General features: G+C 40.3%; 1 protein-coding gene across 4 annotated transcripts in view; it reads right to left on the minus strand.

Moving 5' to 3' along the window:
* Nucleotides 1–438: 438 nt before the first annotated feature.
* Nucleotides 439–15,561, minus strand: part of LOC108894027 (actin-binding LIM protein 3) — a 39,001-nt gene continuing 23,878 nt past the window's right edge. The window contains exons 9-22 of one of the 4 annotated variants that reach the window (XM_051078761.1): nucleotides 15,115–15,195; nucleotides 14,392–14,553; nucleotides 14,203–14,232; nucleotides 13,168–13,279; nucleotides 12,762–12,866; nucleotides 11,070–11,120; nucleotides 8,498–8,614; nucleotides 8,172–8,236; nucleotides 7,647–7,788; nucleotides 4,660–4,689; nucleotides 2,357–2,415; nucleotides 1,891–1,957; nucleotides 986–1,701; nucleotides 439–558 (exon numbers count right to left, since the gene is read on the minus strand). In XM_051078761.1, the coding sequence (XP_050934718.1) occupies nucleotides 1,667–1,701; nucleotides 1,891–1,957; nucleotides 2,357–2,415; nucleotides 4,660–4,689; nucleotides 7,647–7,788; nucleotides 8,172–8,236; nucleotides 8,498–8,614; nucleotides 11,070–11,120; nucleotides 12,762–12,866; nucleotides 13,168–13,279; nucleotides 14,203–14,232; nucleotides 14,392–14,553; nucleotides 15,115–15,195 (1,056 nt within the window). In that variant the 3' untranslated portion in view covers nucleotides 439–558; nucleotides 986–1,666. Of the gene's footprint in view, nucleotides 559–985; nucleotides 1,702–1,890; nucleotides 1,958–2,356; nucleotides 2,416–4,659; nucleotides 4,690–7,646; nucleotides 7,789–8,171; nucleotides 8,237–8,497; nucleotides 8,636–11,069; nucleotides 11,121–12,761; nucleotides 12,867–13,167; nucleotides 13,280–14,202; nucleotides 14,233–14,391; nucleotides 14,554–15,114; nucleotides 15,196–15,561 lie in introns of all 4 variants that reach the window. The other 3 variants (XM_051078760.1, XM_051078763.1, XM_051078762.1) reach the window with 3 other exon arrangements.

Genomic DNA, 15,561 nt, shown 5'->3' on the forward strand with positions numbered 1-15,561 from the left:
AGTGCCTCTGCTTACAGTCTACCTGGTGAAGTCAGACTGCCACCCCAGTGCTCATGTTAACACACTGCCATCTGCTGGTAGGAGACGGAGAAGCAACCAAATCCTCATCCTGCTCACGAGCTTATCAGTCTGCTTCAGCCCCAGTGTGGCTTATCTGCTGTCTCTGGAAGTCTTCATTCTCTCCATCCAGTTCTCCTTCCGCTAATTTATCCATTTTGGCCAGTTGGCTGACTTCATACATATTGCTTAAGAGGTCTAAGTACACACAATTTAAAAGAGCAGGAGGCCTGCTCTCGCCACTTCAAGAGAAGAGAGACTTTTTTTTCATCCACTGAGACACAAAGTCAGTCTAGGGTCAGCAGGCCTTCATGGAGGCTGCTATTTAAAGCACACTGTTGGCAGTGGACCTACATTGGGTCAGACGGTCGTGGTGACTTCATTTTCTCAAAAGAGTCGGACCTGTTTCTTAAGTTCGTTCTTTTTCCACTGAGCGAGACGGTCAAAGGCGGACATGGACATGCCAAAGACTCTGTAGAACTCCTCTGGTGAGAGGTGACGCTGTGAGGAGACACAAAGCTGGTCAGAAAGTCAGAAAACTGTTACTTTTGTATAATTCACACAGCTTAAAGGAAAGGTTCACATTAGCAGGAAACATTCAAGTCACTGAGTATGAAATGTGATGTGAATATTCTGGTGCTCAGGATGATTCCTACAGACTTTGGTCACCTTTCTTCTTTTCTTCACATCTTTAAATTCCTCTGATAAGACTCTTTGAATGGTCAAAAAGTTTGCATTGTGTTGACTGTGTCCCGCATCTTTGTCCTGTGGACTGCACTGAACATTACAACCCGCAGGTGCCACATTAGGCTTTTAGTGTTGTTGTTTTCTATCTGTGTTTTCATTATATTCCAGTATCTTGATGTGCTCAGGAAGAGCGGTGATTGAAGTAGAGTTTGTAGTAGATGTAAGTTGTGTAGCAGTTTACCTCCAGCCTGGCTCGGTCTACGTCACTCGGGAGACGCTGCTGGCCTCTGACTGACACCATTAGGGCTTCATATGGGTAGATCTAACAAAGACAGAAAGAGTAGTACTAATGTATCAGTATAAATTTTTATAACTGGATTGCCACAGTACAGAGGCTATAAATCAAACTGTGATCAGATGCTCCCTCAGGGGCCTTTTACTGATGCTGTGTATACACACACACACACACACACTGAAAAAGACAGATTAAGTCTTTCTCTTTCATTGTTACTGCAAATATAAAATAAAGCCTCCATACAGGAAGAGAAGTGTTTTTCTTATTGCTCTCGTTTTCCTCTTTCTTCTTAATAAAGAGAAAAAGAGTTTCTAGCTTAAGTGATGAAGAGTGGGGTTGAAAACTGCTCCCAACACTTTTTGAACATTCATGATGAGACAGAACGCTCAAAGATAAAAGCCTATTGAATACCCCTCACCAATCACACAAACCCTGTGTGTACAATTAACCTTTGTCTTTTCCAATGTCGATAAAGTGACTCAGTCAACTTCACAAAATTTCACAGAGTCAAGTGGGTGTTACTGAGTGAGATGGATTCACTGTTCAGTGTGAACTTTAAACAGGAAACACTTCATTCTTATCTATTATCCACTGATCCGGACCTTCTCCTCTTGGCTCAGTTATGGCTCACCAGCTTTGGGAAAAGCATCTTACCTTGTATTCTGAAAGAAAAGAGAGGAGAAATACAGGAATGAGCTATTTCAACTGGTAGATTCACTTACTACTGCTATTCCATCATACCATCATACACACTCTGAATAACACTGAATAACATGTGAGGAGGGGAAGAAAATCAGGAGAAAACTAGAAGAAATGGGGATAAGCAGATTTAAGCTGAACAATAGGCTTACCTCTGATCTGCCAATTAACTGCATTACTGCTGTCATACTGGTAATAATCTGCACCCGCACTCCCAGGCTGCCACAACAACAACAAGAGCAGTTTGGTAAACATGGATCAAGAAGGTGTATTTCATCAGGAAAAGTAGAACACAGTCACAGTAGACAGAAATCTTTAAATACTTTATCCATAAAAGGTTAGATCAATGACATATTCTGTCAAATAATCAATCACACTGACTAATATCATATCATGTCAGTTGTCAGTTACCATCTCAGCTGGCCTCAGGAAGTCAACTGATAAAAATGAGTTTCAAAGGTTCAGTGGCAAATGAAGGCCTTTGCCATTGCTTATAGTTTGGTGAATGGCCATGCTTGTCTTGTTCTCTTGCCTACTCCCCCTCCACCCACCACCCACCCACACACACACTCTCACACTCACACACTAACACACACAACTGTTATCATGATTGCTTACCCTGTTTAGTCCATTTCTGCCATAGCCTGGCAATGAGGCAGATTTGGCAATGTACAAGTCTGCAAGAACAAATACAAACACATTACCATAAATAAGTGCAGGAATTGTGCAAACTTACACAAACACACTCAGTTTGTGTGTCGGAGCCCAGTGCCTCTGTATAGTCTAGTTTTTTTTTAGGGGATTTGTAATTTTACATTTGTCTGAGAAAAGGCTGTGATTCACGACCTTGGAAATATTTTTAATATTTTTACATATTACAAGTAGCAGAATCTCTAAGCAAATTTCCACACACTGAATTCAATTCTATCTAGTCTTATCTACCTCTATCAGACTCCTCTCTGTGCACAGAAGGAATGAGGGCAGGGTTATGAGGGGAAAAGGAAGAAATAATTTCTACTTTAAAGGCAACTTTTGTTCAAGAACATGTACAAATGATTGGAAATGAGTAAATACATATGTATGCATATATGTCCATATTTGTATCTGTATAATGTTAATGGTGTTATTATTATTATTTTTTATTTACCTATATTTTATTATATGGAACAGTGGCATATTGACAGTTTCCATGTCTGTGCATCTCCCTGAACAGAAACCATACACAAAATAAATAAATAAATAAACAAACAAATAAATAAATAAATAAAATAAAATAATTTAATCTTTATTCTGTCAGGGAAACTTTGCTTGACCTCACACACTCAAACGAATTGCTGCAGTTAAACGCAACACTTCTCAGTGCCACCAGCACCCATGCAATGCATCAAACATCTAATCCTATCTCTTTCATCCAGTTTCTGAGAAGGTCGCTTTGAGTTTCTCCTATTTGGTGAAAAAATACAGGACAGCAGTTCACCTGCCACATACTGTAACTGCATTTTAAACCCACAGGCTTTCACTGCTTTCCAAACACCCACCTGACAGACTCCTGAGGAAGAAATGTGCCTCTGATCACCCTGTGATATCAGCAAATTTAGGCTCACTTTAGAAACATGTAATCAGTGTCTACACAAACACCACACCTGTAGTCTGGGATGACTTTTAACCTACTTCACATTCAGTTGTTTGGATGTGCTATTTCAACCTCAGGCTATTCATTTTTCACCCTTAATGAAACACACACTACAGTGTAACTACTCACAGAAACATGCTACACATGCAAACACCACACGTTTGCATCTCTCTCGTAACCACTGGTAACCGCCAGCATCCTCTTGAGGGCATGTTTATTTGTGGTGTGCACTGCTACAACTGAAGCAGCAGAGGGCAGTGGAGTCACACCAACGTTCACATGTCATTCTGCTGTCCCTCTACTTTGACTTGCCTCTTCTTCACTACCTGCATTTCTTGCTTCTTGTTCCTTGGCTTCATCATTCATTCACGTTTGCACCTCCCTCTTCTTTTTTCTCCCCCCTCTCTTTTCTGCTTTCTTGCTCTGTCTATCTTCTCATTCAGTCTCTCTCCCTTATTCACTGTGCTGTTGAAAGGAATTAAATTACACAGCAATGTCAAGGAACCGGGACGAAATACCATGATGCTGCAGAATATTGGCCAGTGTGTAGAGCTACTGTGCGGCGTGTATGAGCTGCTGAACAATAATGAGTTTGTCGTCTACTGCTCTTTCTCTTCCGACAAGAAATGAGATACAGTCTCATAGATTAGTCATGGTGTGTGTATCAGAAATATAGTTGTTTCATCAAAGTGGTGCCAAATAGTGTGAAAACTACTAGCATAAGCATCTCATTTATTAATGTCTTTGTAGTACAAGTGCTGCTGAATGTTCACTGCTGCCATTTGAATTAAGGTGTAAGAGCAATTTGGACAATTTGTCATCATCAGTTTTATTTTATTTCTGCAAGAATATAACTTCATGATACTCAAAATTAAAATGGAGGCCAAGTTGGGATGTTAATGGGCTAAAATCCACAGGAGAGGCATTACAAAATTTTTAAAGCAAAAGGAGGATAATGTGATTGCAAAAAATAAATCTGTTTTTACAATAAAAAAATCACATAAAGTGTAACTGTAGGGTGTGAAACAGATGGCTGAGGGGTTCAGGTCAGTGATCCTAGATCAGTGCTGCTGCCATAGAAAAGCTGATAAATATGGGCTGAAGCTACAACACCATTCATCTTCCCTCATGTAACCCAAAAGAAAAGAGGTGTGTGTTGATAACAATCTCCCACTTAAAGCTCTGCCGCTGTCGCAGCAGAACCTACAGGATGAAGGGGATTAGAGGGAAGGCGGCCTGCTGTGTCGAGATGACCTCAGAGATCAAAACACACTGATAAACTACTCACCGCTGTCTGTGCTGTAGACGGACCTGGGAGCTGAGGACAGAGAGACAGAAAGGTGGCATGGGGTGAGATGGAGGGAAACAGAAAAAAGAAACAACACACAGGACAATATATTTTAAGTCAAAAAACTCTCTCCTAATCATTTATATCAAGGACTGCCTTATAAAAAACATATTAAAGAATGGTTGCTCATTCATAGTTTACATCCAGCACACATATTCTGCAACATTATCATTAACATCAAGTCATGTGTCTGGCCACCTCATGGATCTAAGTCCAATTTTATTCTCTTTTAGCTCCATTTTTGGTCTCTACCAACCTCTGAGGGAAATATGGGGCTGTTTAATTTACATGGTAAAAATATGAGAGCAAACAGTAAACTGAAATGAGAGAGTAGAGTTAGTTTTCAGTGGAAGGGAAATAAAGAAGGCCAGCTGTTGTGGGACATCTATAAAACATCAGCTGTGTGAGGATATGCCCCATAACAGCATCAACATGCAGACATAATCACTATCAGGACCTACACATCATATAAAATATGAAGCAGCATGGGTACAGCCATGCAGAATCAGGGTTTATACTAGGGCCACTCATGTTAAAAATGTATATGTTTATGGCACCCACCCACTATACTTTGTCATTTTAATAGACTGTGAAGCAGCTTGAAATCTACTTGGTTATTTTTCTCAGTTTCTCAATTTGATTAAATATAATCACTAACTTTGTAGGTGCTGGGATCCAGGAATAAGATACGGATTTTGCATTTTTACCTCTGCTAAGGATGTTATGTTTTCACCTGTGTCTGTTTGTTGGTTTGTTGTTGTTGTTATGCAAAAACTACTAAACTTTGCACCAAACATGTTGGAGGGATGGGGCATGGTTCAGGGAGGAACCTGTTAAATTCTGGTGCAAATCCGCTTGAAGTGGTGGATATGACCAATACATGATTAAGTTATCAGACTGCTTCCTTTTTCCTTTCATTTTTCCTATATAAGCTAGACAGATGTGAAGGATTGTTTGGCCTTGATGGAGTTATATGCTCTACTCAGTGCCACTGCAGTTTATTTAGTCATCATAGATGAAGTAACAACATGTCTGCAGCTACACTAGCAGCTCTGTGAGGCTGTACTTTAGATGAATTTTAACCTCAGCAAGCTACAATGCTCTAACATACAGATGTTAAGCAAGTATAATTTGTATAATGTTGTAACCATCTTAAATTAACACTTACGCTAACATTTGCTAATTAGCATAAAACACAAAGAACAACTGAGGCTGATGGGAATGTCATTCGTTTTGCATTAGTTACAACCTGAAATTTTGGCCTGATGATGGTGCCAGGCGAAAAGTCAGAGGGTCCCTAAATTTCTTACAATCCATCCTGCAGGGCAAATTAATGTGTGTACCAAATTTTATAGCAATCTACCTAACAGTTGTTGAGATATTACAGTTAAAACCACAAATGTAAACCTCATAGTAGGAAAAGTCAGAGGATCACAGAAGCGTCTGTAGGATTCATCCTCTGGAAACCACAAATGCCCTTAACAAATTTCAGTTATTCACCCAGTAGTTGTTTAGCTAGATGAGTTCAAAGTGGTGTACTGACTGAAAGACTGACACTGCCATCCCTAGACACATGCTGCTTAAGGTGAATGGGGTCACCGAGCATTGGTTATTTTGTTGGAGTTCATTTCGCTTCAATCAAATTGAGGACATCCCATTTTGGAATTAGCCTCCCCTGAAGAAAAGATGAGCACACGTCTCAAGATTTTTCTAATCAGTATAATAACAGCAGACACTATAAACCCACAGTGATTATGCAGCACTGAACACCCACAATATCCACACCTCTCTGTGTCTGAGCTCCCTGTGCACACAGCTCATTTCCCTCTTTCTCCACCGCTCTCTGACCCTGATTTACCTCTTGGCTTCATGTCATACATCTTCTCTGAACAGCTCCAAATTGCTTTAGCTTCTCACTCCCTCTCTCTCTTTTATTTCTAATTCACTCTCTATCTTGTTCTCTCTCCCTCCATCTCTCCTGTTATAAAACCCTCTCTTTTGACCTCCACCTAAACACACTATCACTCCCTCTCTCTCTTCGAGTCTCTCCATCTTTGTCTGGCTGAATGCAATGAGGAGTGGGATCAATGGGAGAGTTAATACAGAAGGGAAACTCCCCCTGCTACGGCTTGCTCAGCATCACAACTAGATACACGCAGTCCTCCTATGGCTATAATGATATCACAACCTCTAACCTTCACCCCCATGGACCAATCACCATCATTAACCCAAATGAAACCTAATCCTTGGTCCAGCCTTGAATCTAAAGCATGGTCACAACGCTAATACAACCAGGACTGTGTCAGTGTTTCATATAAACTTGACATTACTGCCAGTCATTTTTTAAAGCAGAATCTACTTCTGTAAACAGATGCCTACTTTCCAAGGACATTGTTTTCAGTTCACTTCAGTAAAGATTGAAAACCAGTTTGCAGAGATCAGTCACAGTTGTTTTATCTTTTGGGAAAATATTTTATCATAATTTGTATCTGAATGTACAGACTTAAGTCTGTGCTATCATGCGCAAATGGGAAACTCTGATATCTATAACTTGAGAGTCAGCTCTGTATCACAAATGAAGCTATTAAATTATCATTTTGACTGACTTACAGACCAGCGTTGTCATCCCTAGAGATCTCTGGGCTTCAACAGCCATCTGTTATTTAACAAGAAAAAGTCTGATGTATATGAATACTGGATTTTTGAGGCCAACACTGAAGAGAAATTTGATTTTAAAAAGTATAATGACAATATATTAGCTGGCAAAAAAACATAAACAACCACTCTTGATAAGGGTTTTATCAGTGTAGCTCTAATACAGACAACAAGAGAAGACCCTGTCCCACACAGTAGGGTTAGTGTTGTAAATGGAGTAAATCAACACAAATAAACCCTTACTGACATAATACACACACAGACAGACTTACAGCCATTGAGGGAACCATATCCTAGATTATTCAGCGCCTCCTTGCTGCTACAACGGGAACTGCGTCTGCTCCCCCACTGGTCATTGTCGTGACAACCTGACCGGGCCTTCATCTCCTCCTTCAGGATCAACCTGCCAATTCCCTGCAGAGAGGGAAGGAGGGAGAAGGAAAGAAAAGCAGTGGGTAGGAGTAGAAGGTTGGGTTAAAGGAGAGGGTCAAAGGGACAGATAGATGGAGCAATAAGAGTTGGCTGAATGGAATAGATGCATAGGTTGATATATGGTGCCAGAATAATGCAGGAGGGGACATGGAAAGGCGATGGTTGTTGTTTCAACAGATGGAGGAATGAATATGTAGTGAAAGAAGAAGAAGGACAGAAGAGCATAGCAGCTTCACTTGTGTTATGTCCAGTGGGTGAGGTTGGGGAAAAAAACATTTAATTAACTAGCACATTAAATATTAACGCGCATACACACACACTTAAAATATAAAAAGCAGAAGCAGGAGGATGTCTTCCTTTCTTACCTTGTTTATATTGTGATTCCATCCATCCTCCTCTCCTCCAGATGAAAACCTCCTCACTCTGGAGACTAGAGAGAGAGAGAGAGATGGAGGGAGAAAAAGGCAAAGAGGAGTAGGATGTAAAGTAGAGCAGGTGAGAAGAAGGGAAAAGTCAACATCAAAGCAATGTTTGCACTTTTAAAATGATGGATTGAAATTCTATATGGCTTCTTTTATTCTTTAGGGTAAAACATATATAGTATATACATATAGGTGTTTGCATAGTATGGTGTTAATACAAGCACTTGTATGTGCAGCTATGTGTCTTTGAGAAAGAGAGGGAACAGTACCTTTTGGAGAGCCAGTATATGGGTAGTAGTTGGAGTCTGGGTGATAAATGTTGTTACAGTTGGAGGAGGAGAGGCGACTGGAATTGACGAGATTCTCATTGGTCTTACTCTTATTGGCTGTTGGAGAGGCAGAGATGTCTGAAAGAGAAATTGTATAATGCATTTTTATTGAAGACACATTTCCAGCATTTCATTTGTGATGACAGAACCTTATCCAATGATTTTTAGAGCTGAGTTTCATGCTTGAAATAACAACAAGGCTCTGAGAAGTCTACATTGAGGGAGGGATGGGAGGATGCTAAAACATGTTCTCCTTGGATAAAAAAAATGGTGTGATTTGTTTCTTGTTGAGTCTCTTAAATGTTTCCCTATTTGGCCAACATTGAGTGTGAGAGATTTTGTGTCTTTCTGTGCGCAGGCGAAACAAGACGGACAAAGTAATGAATTTACTTACAGAGAGAGGAGGGCACAGCGGGGGGAGGAAGGGAGGAGGAGAGGAGACGCATCAAAAACAAGGAAACAGAGAACGGAAAGGAGGTCAGAGAAAATGTAATGGGATATGATACACAACTTCCAGTAAGGAAGTGAGGTTATCGAGCGAACTGCTAGGAAGGTAGTTAGTAGTGTGAAATATGTTTAAAAAAGTGAATACAAAGAATAAAAACTGAATATGCTATAAAAAATTCTTGGAGGGCATTTTGGCTTTCATTAGACAGTGTGAAAAGAGTGACAGGAAAGATGAGAGAAGGAGAGTTGGTGACATATAGAAAAGGTCATAATGTGACTGTGGATGCATCAATGTGACTTTGGACAATCAACTTACACTGGACACAAAATATATATATATTTTTTTTGAGACAAGATTATGAGATCACTTTTAAAAAGTCAAGCCTGTGTTTAACACAGAGAAATACATTCATCATTGTTTCATGTGCAACATGCAGATAAGGTGCACTGCATAAACACGTGTCTGGCCGAGATAACCTCAAACACCCCGATAAAATGCACCACAAGAAAAACACTAACACTAAATACTAAATATGGATTTCTCTGGAATCAGACAATCAGCATAAGCATCAGATAATTCATGCAAGTGCAGCTGTTAAAATATGGCAAAACCATTCATCTGAAATTCTTGGTCTGCAACAACTCCCACTATTGTTCTCAGTTGCCTCTTATGGTAATGTAACCAAACACCTCCTGGAGGAGCTTGGAAAACTATGATAACTATATAAAACTGACTATGATAGCAGATATACAGTATATTTACCTTATTATAGTTCTTTGCCTTAATATGAAAACTGCTCTATAAGTGATTCATGCTGTAAAGTTAAATTCGTCCACACAACTCAGATCACGGATTGCCTCCTCAGACTGAATGGGGAGAGGTTTGTCAGCACTTTGTAATGCAGCGTAAATCATCCAGAGGTGTTTCTGAGGAACTGTAACTCTGTGGGACCTGTCATCCAAACACTGATGTACTGCCTACATGCTTAGAGTGTTTTTGCCACTGCTTCTCTCAGTTTTACTTCACCTCTTGAATCACTGACTGAATCTGTAATCTTGCAACTGATGTGGCCAAAACTATCAACCTGCACATCTGTAGTCCATACATCTTTAGTTTAGTTTAGTTTAGTTTAGTTTAAGCCAAGTCTGCTTACAGTAACTCATTATTCATGCATTTAGCACCCAACAGATCACGAGGGACGTAATGTGTTGTAAATGTCACAGTCAGAGTTGTTTGTTGTTTTTCCACATTTAAAATGCCTCTGTGTGGGACTCATTCAAATGATTTTTTTTATAGTGTAATACCAAGCCAGGGATTATTGTGGCAATAAAAACTGAGAAGGTGGCCCACTGTGACTGAAAGAACATAACTGATAATGCAGGAGAAACAGTGAGCTTTATAATGACACAAAAGACACAAAGAAACTGTGTTAATATGGAAGTGATAATCCATCTGTTGAATAAGGACAGCATTGATGCTGACCCAGCATTTAATATTAGTGCCACCCTTATCAGTTAAAGGGTCAAGTTGACTGTAGAGTTTAGAGGTTTTCAAATAATCCATTAATCATTTCATCTTCAAAAAATCAGAAAGGGTAACAATGCTCATTACATTTTCCCACTGTGACATATTAACAACACACAAAAAACCACAGAGATTTCAGAGAATCAAACTTCCTGGACGATTAATTTTATTTTGATGACCAATCTTATCCTCCATTAGAGGAGAGCAGTGGCTCTCCATAAACTCTGCAAGAGTAGGCAGAGCCCGCAATCAAACCTATCCAGGCCTGTGGTGAAAAATGCTTTCCCCTTCTTCTCTCCCTCCTTTTTCACGGAAGTTGGAGAGAAGGGCTGAGAGTCATCATAAGCACCAGATGTTTGACAAAAAGAGACCATAATTCAGCTTTAGCTCAGAGCTTGTCTGTGACTGATTGATTAAGTCAGACAAGCAGGAGCATGTTTCATACTAAGGATGCACAGACAACGTATGCAGCAACCAACTGGCTGACAGGTAGACAGCCTGTCAAAAGCTAAAGCACAACATTGTGCAGGGTTGACTAACCTTGTCTCTTATAGATGGGAGGTTTCCTGTAGATGTTGGTTTCTTCAGAAGCTGAGAGCAGAAACAAAAAGAGAGTTAGTGGCAGGAAGATGAAAGAAACAGGGAAGGAGACTGAGAGAAGAGGAGAGGAGATGGGAGAAAACTGGATTTCCTTATTCATCCCATCCCACCAAATTACTGTAGTTGTATACATTTATAGTTTTCTTTACCATAAAGCCGGCAGCACAGGTGATAAACTGCTATAGTGGAGGCAGTGCCGTGCATCCAGACAACCTGACTGACGTGCAGAGAGGCTGATTAATACTGATTCACAGGCTTATTACAGGAAAGAGCAGCAGATGGCACAGAAATAAAGAGGAGGGAGGAGAGCAGTTGAAGGGTGGAGAGGCAAAGGATAAGATAAAGGGGGAAACTTAGAAATGACAGGAGCATGTGGCGCCTTGTAGCTCTCATTTGGTGGAGTATTCTGTACAATCATTTAGCTATGAGTGCCGTAAAAGCACCACAACAACATATTTCAGAAAATTAAAAAAGATGTAAGTTATAATCTCCAATAAAACAACAACAAATAAAACAAAACAAAACCAAAAAACAGTATAAAATATTTCCTAATACTGCACAGAGCGTGCCACCAATCCTATGAAGTTGAAGGTTTGACTCCCAGTGGGCCAACCACGCTAAATCTGTACACACTCATGATACTGTAAGGCACTCTGGATAAAAGCTTCCACCAAATACACTTCGCTCAGCATTGAAAAGCATGAGGGGAGTGCTGTTGCAGGGCTGGCAAGGAATAACAGCCTCAGAAAAAACGGAGAGAGGGAACGAGCAGTGAGAAATGGACTGAAGGCAGGAGGAGGGAATGATGGAGCGGAACCAAATGCACAGTTTGCAGTGAAAAGTAAGTAAGTAAGGGTCTTTTAAAGCAAAGGGAACAAAGACAGAGTGAAACATTCAGGGAGGAGAGAAGCATTAACTTGATAAAGTGGAGGGTGGATGGAATGCTTAAATAAAATGAACTAGTATTAGCTGTGAGATTAAAGTGCTCATATGTTATGCGAAAGCTCCAGATCAGTAAGATAAATCAGACAGATTCCCCACTAGAGAACACTGATGAGAGGATAACTATTGTACATTTTTATGAATGTTAAGACCTCATTAAAATAAGTCAAAAGACATTTTCATAATCAATGAATCTCTCAGTTATTATATTCATAGACTATAAGGCTATAAATATATATAATATAAATATACATATATTCAATTTAAAAGGCAAGGATATTTCATTTACAATGATATAAAATGAAGAAAAGCAGCAAATTCTCACATTTAATAACTGGGAACGAGCAAAAGTTTTGGCATCTGAAAAATGACAGTGAATTAATTATCAAGATTGTTGCTGATTAATTTTCTTACAACTAACTGACTGTCTCAGCCTATAAAATTATGATAATAAATATTTTAAATTACCACAATCAGGCTGAATGTTCACTGTAGTTCAGGAGTGGTATAAGCAGCTAGTGTGGATCTGGGGTCAGGATGTGGGTTATGGTCTTGGTTAGGAGTCTAGATTCTTAGGTGTTTCTAAGATGGCAACCTACAAGGTGCAGTATAAGTAAAAATTTGGAGGATGGGTTGGCTTTGATCAGACGTTAGTACCAGTTAGAACCAGCTTTACGGATGACGGCCTACCTGGCACATGGAAATGCTTGGGGGCTTGCAAGGTGGCGGTGGTGGGTGTGGCACACCTGGGCTCTGGCTGACTGTAATAGGGTGAACTCCTGCCACTCTCACTGCCTGCAGCCAGCGCAGCCAATCACAGTGAGAGAAACCAAAGCATGAGGCACAAAATGGCCCACATACCCCAAAGAGAAAGACAGACGGGCTGATGACAGACAAACCTTGTGCACTGATGAATTACATGTATGTGGCTGTGTGTGTTTGGGTGTCTTTCTGGGGTGCTGCTGGAAATTCTGGGATATGACACTGTTCTGCACCCACTCACAGAGCTAGGGCATATTGCCAGTTAGGGACCTCATATTTTCTATGTATGAACTGTGTGTGTGAGTGAGTGTCTTTGGTTGAGTGGGCGCATTACCGGGGAGATAATAATGCAGTGGGGAACCTCCGTGACGACTGTGTGCAGGAGAGTCAGTGAAGGCAGAGCTGGAGGAACGCCTTGTTCTCAACTCCACGGCATCCAAAACATCCTGGGGAAGGAGAGAGAACGAGAGCCTGTCTCAGAGTGATGTTTTTTCATTTACTTAGTGCATTAGATCACTTCACAAGGCTCCTTCAAAAACACAATTTTAATCTCTTTGAGAACAGTTTAATATTCTATATTGTGCTTGAGGTGGCAGTCCTCTCAGAGCACATACACCTACATTCATACACAAACCCACAGTCTTGTACACCTATCTTTGTGGGGACCATTAATGTAATGCATTCCCAACCCCCTTGCCTTACCCTTAACCTGCACAACTGAATGCCTAAAGTCTTACAGCCTAAACCAACCATTCCAACTTGTGGGGTCTACCAATTTGGACCTACGAAGTATAGTGACCCCACGAATATCCCAATACCTCAACTCAGTTTATCTGCCGATACCGAGTGCTGATGCAACACCAGTGCTCACTGCGCAGAGCTCACTTAAATCATTTTTATGCACTACAAGGTAACATGAGGCCAGGGATTAATGTGGCGCTAGAAAGTGAGTTGGTGGCTCGGTATGAGTGAATGCCTGCAAATAATAGTGCTGAAACACTGAAATTTCTAAGGACAGCGATGAAAAAAGTATTTTTAATATGGATCTGTCATGTCTGGCCCATATCCTATCTGCTTAGCTTGGTGTCAGTGCTGATCCCTGCAAAAGACAGCTGATCCATCACAGTCAGCTTCACTGTTCATGAAGAATTATGTAAAATGTTAACTGCTAATGATTGATTGGTTAAATACAGGAGTATGTTTTACATTACTGACTTGTAAGTCCCATCTTCCCAGTTCACATCTTCACCCTTCCTTGCTCTTTGCATAACATATTACTTGTTACCTTTAATACAGCAGCATTCATTATCTTTTCCAAGTAGAGTAAAATACCTCCTGAGTCATTAGATAGAGAGGTAAAATTACTTACATGAGAGTATGGTGATAAGGACCCCAATGACTGGATAAGAGGGAGAATAAACAATATTTGTAATTATTGATTATTATGGGTGCTAATTATAGTCAGCTTTATATTTATCTGTTTTTTTAAATAAGGCCCAGAATCACCTACTGCTGTTACTTTCGTATTGATTGTGCATCTGTGTATATGTGTGTGTACCTGTCCACAGCTGTATCGCTCCAGACCGTCTTCTGAGAGATGTGTGTGCGTGTGGTCGGCCTGATAAGGGATGATGTCAGGCCGCTGGATGTCGTATATGGCTTTGACCCTGGGCAGAGCCGCCAGCTGCTTATAGTCCAAAACATCACCGTCAGCCTTAGACTGTGAGAGAGGGATATGGGCAAACGGAGAGAGAGAGAGAGCAAATGGATGGAAATTGAGTCATAAATAGAAAAGTGAGCATAAATAGCAAGACAGAATGATGATAGAAGACTGCAAAAACGCACATACACAGGCCAAGGGTGACAAACAAAAAAATACAGGTACAAACTCATGACTGACTTTATTGTGTCCCTTCTTTTTTTCATCTAAAAATCTTGTAACTTCATGCAGGATGCAGTGAGGTGAGGTTGCAATTTGCAATTTGCAAGGACTTAAAATGTATTATTATTACAACTGACTCATATTAGGCTTTAAAGCACTGTAGACACTCCGGTGTTAACAGTGAAGTAGGGAGACAGATGGGTGGTGAGACAAACAGACTAACAGACAAACAGATGAGAAAGTCTGCTCAGACACAGATAGCGCAGACAGAATGATCTTTCAGGGACTCTGAGCTGCCTCTGTCTGTGTTGCTTACATCTGATTGACGGCTGTGACAATGACAGCTGAGGGCGTAACTATAGCAGTGTTGTCGTTACCACGGTGACCACAGTTACTCACACAGATAATCCGGTGAGGGGAGCCGAAGAGAGGAGAGGAGCCCGGAGGAGAAATGGATGCCGTCTCAGAGGTCCGTCTCAGCTGGTGGGACAAATGTCAGAGTCAGAGTGAGCCTGAGGTCAAAGTAAAGTCAGCTGAGATACAACAGCTAGTTTTACTACTTACTTAAGAAATTATAAAGATAATAAAAATATTATCCACAGTGTTACATTTATTTGTACTTCAATTTGTGAATGAGTCCTGATAACTTATCTTTAGCTTTGATTCATTACAAAGTGAGAAAGTTCTGTTAACTTGTGAATTTAAGTTGTGGAATCACTTCAGAGATTTTACAATATATAATACATGTGTTGAATTAATGTGCAACTAAAATTTAAATTGGAAACTATAAACTGGAAAAAGAGTCAACTCTTGACAATAAAACTACATGTTTGCTTAACTAAATTT

The sequence above is a fragment of the Lates calcarifer genome, linkage group LG20 (assembly GCF_001640805.2).
Source record: "Lates calcarifer isolate ASB-BC8 linkage group LG20, TLL_Latcal_v3, whole genome shotgun sequence".
Taxonomy (NCBI): domain Eukaryota; kingdom Metazoa; phylum Chordata; class Actinopteri; family Centropomidae; genus Lates; species Lates calcarifer.